The 7725-nt window shown below is 31.9% G+C and overlaps 1 protein-coding gene across 1 annotated transcript; it reads right to left on the reverse strand.

Moving 5' to 3' along the window:
- Positions 1-2864: 2864 nt before the first annotated feature.
- On the reverse strand, positions 2865-6803 carry LOC126682744 (uncharacterized). Its single transcript, XM_050378496.2, has 6 exons — positions 6600-6803; positions 6104-6266; positions 4793-5437; positions 3794-4244; positions 3617-3698; positions 2865-3309 (listed from the first exon to the last, which is right to left on the reverse strand). Exons 1-6 carry the CDS (start codon positions 6627-6629, stop codon positions 3106-3108), a joined length of 1575 nt encoding a protein of 524 aa, XP_050234453.1. The 5' UTR covers positions 6630-6803; the 3' UTR covers positions 2865-3105.
- Between the last annotated feature and the right edge of the window lie 922 nt (positions 6804-7725).

Consider the following 7725-nt stretch of genomic DNA (forward strand, 5'->3'; position numbering starts at 1 on the left):
CTCTTATATATTCACTATAAAAGGTTATTTACACTTATTTAATTCTACTTCTATATGAATGGGTTTCATGTTTAATTTGTTAATTTATAGGCTTTGTATATTCTCAGTTAATTAAACTGATTATCTTATTTATTTTTATTTATATAACCTACTGATGAGCTTTTATTCTCTTTATTTTGATATTCAATTGTTATACAACAGAATAATGTGAGGTTAGAGTGTTTGATAGAATTGTAAATAACTGGAGGCGAGTAAAATTCATGTTGAAACTAATAAATAGACAATTTGTATTGAATAAGAAGTCTGTTTAGATTAAAAATCAATTAAATCAATTATAGTAAAATAAGTAGTTTAAATAAATTGGAGACTATCACAATGCTTTATTTGGTGAGAATCAATGAGAGGGCTCCGTTGGTCCTCTCAATTATATAATATATAGATACTAGTCGTATATCCGCGCATTTGCGCGGTATCTAATTATTTTAATAAGAAATTCATGTAAATAATTACAATTTAATATTTCATAATTTATGAACTAATAGAATAAAAAAATCTATACAAATAACTAATTGTTTTAAAGTATTGAATCTCTACAATACGTTTTTCTATTTTATATTTTTATAAGTTTCTTATGTCGGTTTTTTTATCTTTATCTCATCAATACCTTTTTTTCTATTTCCATAAAATATGGTAGGGCTTTCGATTGAGTCTAGGTAAAAATTTCTCTCATTATAAATTTAATGGAATAAAAAGTAAAAATATTTATATAAATATATCACCATGTTGTTTGGTAGGTTCTCCATTATCTTCACAATGGTATAGTTATATCCAGAACTATTATCCAAATAAATTAGGCTAGATCAATTTTTTTAATTCTTCAACAAAAGACCACTTAAATAAATAAAAAAATAAAAAATATTTTTAAATGTAAAATATTTATTAAGGAGTAAAGTGAAATAAAAGCTAACAATTTAAAAGTTAGTTATATATATATTTGCATATTCTTCTAATCAACGCATCTTTCTCATCGTTTTACATGGCGGTAATATTATTCTTTTTAATCATGTAATTAAAAATCAAAATGTAATAAATTTTATCAAGTATTAATTAATCATATCATGTAACCAAAATTAATCAATAAAGTTGATTTATTGTAATTAAACATAAAAAAGGAACAAACCATCTTTTTCTAGTTTTTGTTAGCAATACATATTCTCAATCACAACAATATACTAAATATTACACATACAGAAAAATGTTATAATCCAATACATCAACATAAATAACAACACAAACCTTGTATTTCAATCTGAATTAAACCCCACCAAAATCATCCAATAAACAACCTTTACCTATGCGGATCCTCTCAAATAGAAACATAGAAAACAAAAGTAAAAACCTAGAACAAAGTAAAAATAAAAATTAAAAACATTTAAATGTTAACTAAACAGATTACCACGCCTATCACCTTTTTGAAGTTGTTTCAAACGATGAGAACACAATCCACCATTAAACAATGTCAAATGAGGAACTAAACAATCCAAATTGGAAACTGAATGCATTATTTATTTCACACTAATTATTATGAGAAGGAACCCATTGGACACATGAATACCTAAACCTCAAATACCTACATATAGAAGTAGAAGTCTGAAAGAGTTTTTATAGCAATAGAATTACATGTTCTCTAATTTATTAGATATATTATCTTTTAAATCAAAAATTAATACTAATTATCTAATAATGAAAATTAAAGTAGTTTGAAAAAATTGGAGACTATGAAAATGCTCTATTTGGTGAGAATCAATGAGAAGTCTCCGTTGGTCCTCTCAATTATATAATATATAGATATAGAATATAGATATAGATAATTTTAACAAAAATAATTTTTTCTCAAGTTTTTAGTCTAAGTTTTGTAAATTATAAAGTTAAGCAGTATTTTTGAGAATTTTTTCATAAAATATGAATATTAAAAAAAAGCCCAAGAGACTATGATGATGCTGATGCCTCCCATTAGGCCTGCCTACACACAAATTATCTCTTAGCTTTTTTAAAAAAAAATTCATCAAAATCTCATCAAATTGAATATGAAACAATTATATTTGTAAAAAATTCGTGATAATTTAAAAAATTAAATCTGATGACCTGATATAAAAAGACAACATGCTGCCTGATATACATATCTTACTTATGAAAATAAAAGTAAATTATTAACTATTTAATAAGCTTATCTTGCATTGCTTCCATTTCAAGCTAACTTCATTAATTATACTTTATCTCAGTGTTTTAAAAACCGGACCGGACCGGCCGGTCGGACCGGTTGAACCGTGAACTGGTCAATAGTCCGGTCTGAAAAGGTAAAAAACCGGATCTTTTGGTTAGACCAGGTTGGACCGGATCGAACCGGACTGAACCGGTAAAAAACCGTGTGTTGAACCGGATTGAACCAGTAAAAAATCGGGTGTTAAACCGGAGTGGACCGGTAAAACCCGGTGAACTTGAATTTTTTTAAATTTATTAAACCGGTTAAACCAGTTATTGAACCGGTTAAACCGGAAACCGGTGGCCTCACCGGTTCGGCCTCCTTCGGTTTTTAAAACACTGCTTTATCTCACGGGTGGGCCTAGGAAGACCTTATGGTGGGCAATTGACCACCTTAATATTTTTTATCTTTAAAAAAATATGAATATATAATCTAATACTATAGTTCTTTTACCTTAAAATAATAAACATTGGCCACCTTAAAATTTATATTTTGTAAATTTTTCCTATCTTACAAACTTTCAGTAGAATATTACCCATCTTATAAACAATTTTTGGATCCGCCATTGCTTTAACTGTTAGATTTAACTGTTAGACTGGTCTTGAGCTGAAATCTTGAGGTTCATTACATATCAAGCTTAGTTTTATTCACTAATTCATCGGATTATATTCTCTTATCAGCCAGCTTCTCTCACAAATTTGATTTGCAATTTTAGATCATTCTATCAGTTACAAGGGAACAAACACTCGGATTACGAAACTCGAAAACAACCTACAAGAATGCTTCGATGAGAAGATGAACAACTTCCTTCTACTTCAATATTTTCTGTTTTTTCATTATGATCACAACCAACCGCAACACATGTAATTCGACGATGGCATTCGTCCTGTTTGTCGAATATATTCTGCTTCAGCTGCCGTTCTTTCTGCATCTCTATTTTTCCTGCATTCTGCTGCTGCTCTTTTTTCGTCCGATCCTTGCCTAGCCATAGCAATCTTCTTTACCATCGCTGCTTTAGCTTGGGCTCGCATTTGTTCTACTCGCGACTGAAAAGATAGAATTTGCATATAGCTGTTAAAATTTGCTCTCTACATAACAGTATTGACAAATGTTCATAATACCTTACCGCTTATCTATATTGTTCGGAAACTTATCGAGTCCTATATTTCATTGTTTCATTTACGTTTTCAAAAACGCTTTTGAAACACTAAAATTGTATGATTGTAACATATAGTTATCAGTTTCGGTGTTTCTCGTTTCAGTTTCTGTTCGCTTATTCGATTAAATGAAAATGGAGATGGAACTAAAAATGTTAGCCGCAGAGCGCTTTAACATGAAAGAATAACTGGTTACCTCTATTCTCCTCATCTCTGCTTCTAGTTTAGCTTTCTGCTGACTTTCCCATGCTTGAATTTTGATTTCTTCACGTTTATATCTGCAAGTTTCAAATGTCAATAAGCAACACTAAACAAAATATATTGATTCAAACTTAGCTCAATAGTAAAACAGTGTTAGGGTCAGGGAAGGAACCTTGCTGCGTGTTTAGATTTTTCCGCTTCTTCCCATGCAGCTGCACGCTTCTCAAATTCAATACGATCGAGCTCCTCTGCGTTAGTCTTTTCATCTGATGATGTATTCTTGTCCTGATCTTCTTTACTCGCCCAAGCAGCAATATTCATCTTGCCAAGCCGGACTCCAAGGGCTACAATCTCTCTTCTTGTCTTTAGTTTCATGTCTTCCTCCGTCAACTCCTTTTTGCCATTTTCGCGATAATTATTTTGCGTGTCATCATCCGTGCCAAACTCCATGGGTGTTGACGTCGGCGCCCCTCCACGGGGAGTTGATGGAATTGAAGAATTTGGGCTCCGGAGCGGAGTTGTTGCACCGACGGGTGTAGCCGTCCTGGAAGGCTCTTGACTCGGAATAGGGGTCATTTCCGTGCCCATGTCTCTCATGCACACAGATCTTATCACTGGATGATCTGAAAAAGCCATGTCATAATTCATGCCATTAGGCAGGTAGCAACAATGTGAATCATAGCAAATACTTCAGATCGTAATCTAAAAGACTAAATTAGCTCCCCCAAAACCCCGACCGACAACTAGCATTTTCAGTGACTAAGCTAATCATATGAGTTCCATGGGTAAGCCGCCTAGACTCCGAAATGTTTCATTTGGAGCTGCATAAATATCTGATGATTAAATGTGAAAGCGCTCAAATAAACAATATTGTGTTCGCATAGAACAGGACCGAGTTTTCTTTCTTCAGTATTTGGATAAATGGGATTAAATGGCTGACAAAACAACATAAATGTCATGACAAGTCACAGAATCTGAGTGCTTTCCGAGTTATTAGCGAAGAAATGGATATCTCCTAGAAGACGGTAAATTTACAAAAGAACTTTGCGATCCTTCGGTCAATAAAACAAGTGTTGTTCGAACTGAATCCTTCCTACATAAGCTACAAAAGTAAAGCATTGCATTCTCAGCTTACACGTAAACTGAAATACGACAAAACACAAATTTATACCTGTTGCATCTTCTGCCGAATTTCTTATAGCTAGTTCTTTTCCGTCCACTTCAGTCAAATCCTTACTGTGAGTGCATTGATTGGTGAGAACATCTTCAGGGGGATTAAAAGAAAACTTCTCCAATGCCATTTGTGAAGCAGGCTGACAGGAATCGACGCGTTTAGTGTCTACCATTCTACTAAGTGATAGCTTAAGATCATGATTCGCTGATTCCGGAGCAACCCTTGCCAAACTCAATCCTTGAATCCGATTACCTTGGTTCTGAAAACCATTCTTCTTAGAAAAATTAGGATGCACATTCTGTTTATTTATAATCCATTTTTCCGCATCGTTCCACTTAGACGACATAGGCCTAGAAAATGATCTCGTAAATTGATTATGTGCAGATCGCTCCTTATGAAACTCAAAACTCGACGAACTTGCATTACTATCATAATCAAGGTTCTCATCTTCTAGTGACCTCATAGGGTGAACTGCACTTGAATTAGCACTTTCAGCCTTATGTAATTGCTGCAGCTTAAAACGACCAATGTTGCCGTTTTCCTTTGGGAAGGTCTCCTTCAGCTGGGAAGACGTCGGTTCAATTTGACTGGAGTCAACCAAAGCATCACCCATGGGTGGAAGTTCTAAGCTGGGAGCTCCAACTGTATACAAAATTCGACGTAAAATCTCAAAATTCATGCAACAGTGTGCATAATTTAAGGCACCCCAACTTCCAAACACTTAAAGAACATAAATTCAATGTTAATACTCAGAAGTTCATGCAACAGAATGCATCATCTAAGTCACCGGAAGTTCTAAACCTACCGAAACACTTACCCCTTGTTTGGTTCGACTCTAGGCTTAATCACTCCAAAATACCAAACCTTTTGATTTTTTTCATTTATGACCAAATTTAACCTTTTCCAATCGAAAAATACCTATCAAAATTAGGCTACAATTGACAAAAATTAAAAAGTTTTGATCATATATTAAAAAAAAGTAAAAAAAATTGGCATTTCTTGAAAAATTTTTAGTAAGCAAGCTATAATTGAAATGTATCGGTCAAAATTGACATTTTAAAAGGTCGGGGCATACATGTAAAAAGTCAGAAATATTGTTTTTTTTAGTGATTATCATTTTACATAAACACGATCAATTCTATAAATTCTAAACAATAGGTAAAAACAAAACAAAAATTAAATTAAACCAAACACAACTATATTTACAAATAAATTTCATAAAATTCTATGAAATTCATCTGAACCAAATGCACAATGTAAAAAAAATAGCATTTAAATTAAAGGCAAAAACTAATGATAAATACAAACCTTCCTCATCATTGGAGGCTAATAAGCTATTTTTAAAAAACTCAGAATCTTCAAGCTTAGAAGGAGATGTTCTTGAAGAATTACTGTTTGATCCATCCTTCTTCCTACCATAATGAGCTCCCATCAGCTTCATCCTCAGCTTTGTGGGAGATATTATGCCACTCTGCAATTTTTAAATCCAAGAATTAGAAACCAATTACACCCAAAAAGTCTCATAAAAGTAGCTCTAAAAATTTAGACATTTCAACACAATGACATCAAACAAACCCCACAAAAGTCTCCAACTTCAAATCATACATCATACTTTGAAAAATATAAAAAGAAAAAATCAACTTTGAACACCAAATTAGCAATTTGAGCACCAAAAAAAACTCAAAAAATTTCAAAAAAACAGAGTACCCATTACTCTGAAGCTTACCAAAACATCAAGAACAATCAAAAATATAAACTGGGTACTTTAAAAAGAGTTTAAAAATACAAAAATATAATCATTTACCTGCACTTTATGTATTCTTTCATACTCCATAATCACTAGACAGATCTTAAAAATTTCCTTTTCTAATCTTTTTTTCTGTTTGTTTCACTTAAATAAACAGTTTAGTTTCTGTAATGAAAGGAAGCTACTCTGTAAGGACAGGTCACGACTCACAGGTGTGAGCAAAAAACTCAACTGTGCTTCTGTGTCTGTATACTGTTTATAAATTTATAAGAGAGAGATTTTATTTTTATAATAAGCTTTTCATTTTATTTTTTTCTTTCTATTCACTGATTACCCCACTCTGATCTAGCCACGTCACCTTCTGGGTCCACAATTTCATGGTGGTCGGCGATTTTTTTGGAGAATAATACTTTGACTACCGATTAGTTTCCGATATTTTGACTTTCGCATAATATACGGTTTGGTGCTTATTGTTTGTGTATTTGTGTTTTTAGTCCCTATTTTACAATTATTGGTGAGTAATAATTGAGTATGGAAGTAATCGGGGGGTACGGCGTAATCAGCTTTGTTAAAGTGCGAATTAAATGTACCTTATGAGTATATGAGGGTGATGTATTTGGGATGACCAAATTAACCAACTAAATCAAATTAGTCTTTTCGATCCAACGCATATTAGTGCAAATAATCGTTTCCATTTTAGATTGTCGGGTTTAATTTTTGAATTTTTTTTAAATATAAGTGTTTCAAATTTAATTTAATAAAATGAAATTAATATTTTTTATCCATAATTTTTGTTATATTGAAAAAAAAAATCATAATGTTTATTATTTTAAAATATCAAGAGAATATTTATTACTATTTTTATCTCTATTAATAGATAATTTAGTGAGACTAAAAAGACTAATCAAACACAAAAATAGTAATACTAGTATAGATGATTTAGTAAAAGTGTATATAAATTAAATATATTTATTTTTTTAATGTATGTGAAATAGTTTAAAGCGACAGATAGACCAGATGGCTTAATATATAGTTTGACCTCTGAACTTGTACCCTTTTACCCATCTAACCCCTAAACTTAACGCCTCACCTATTGAACCTATGAACTTATTAAATAATCCGATTTGACCCCTGAACTTGATAAATATGCAAATATTGAACCCTTTATGTCCACCTGTCACTT

The sequence above is a fragment of the Mercurialis annua genome, linkage group LG5 (assembly GCF_937616625.2).
Source record: "Mercurialis annua linkage group LG5, ddMerAnnu1.2, whole genome shotgun sequence".
NCBI lineage: Eukaryota > Viridiplantae > Streptophyta > Magnoliopsida > Malpighiales > Euphorbiaceae > Mercurialis > Mercurialis annua.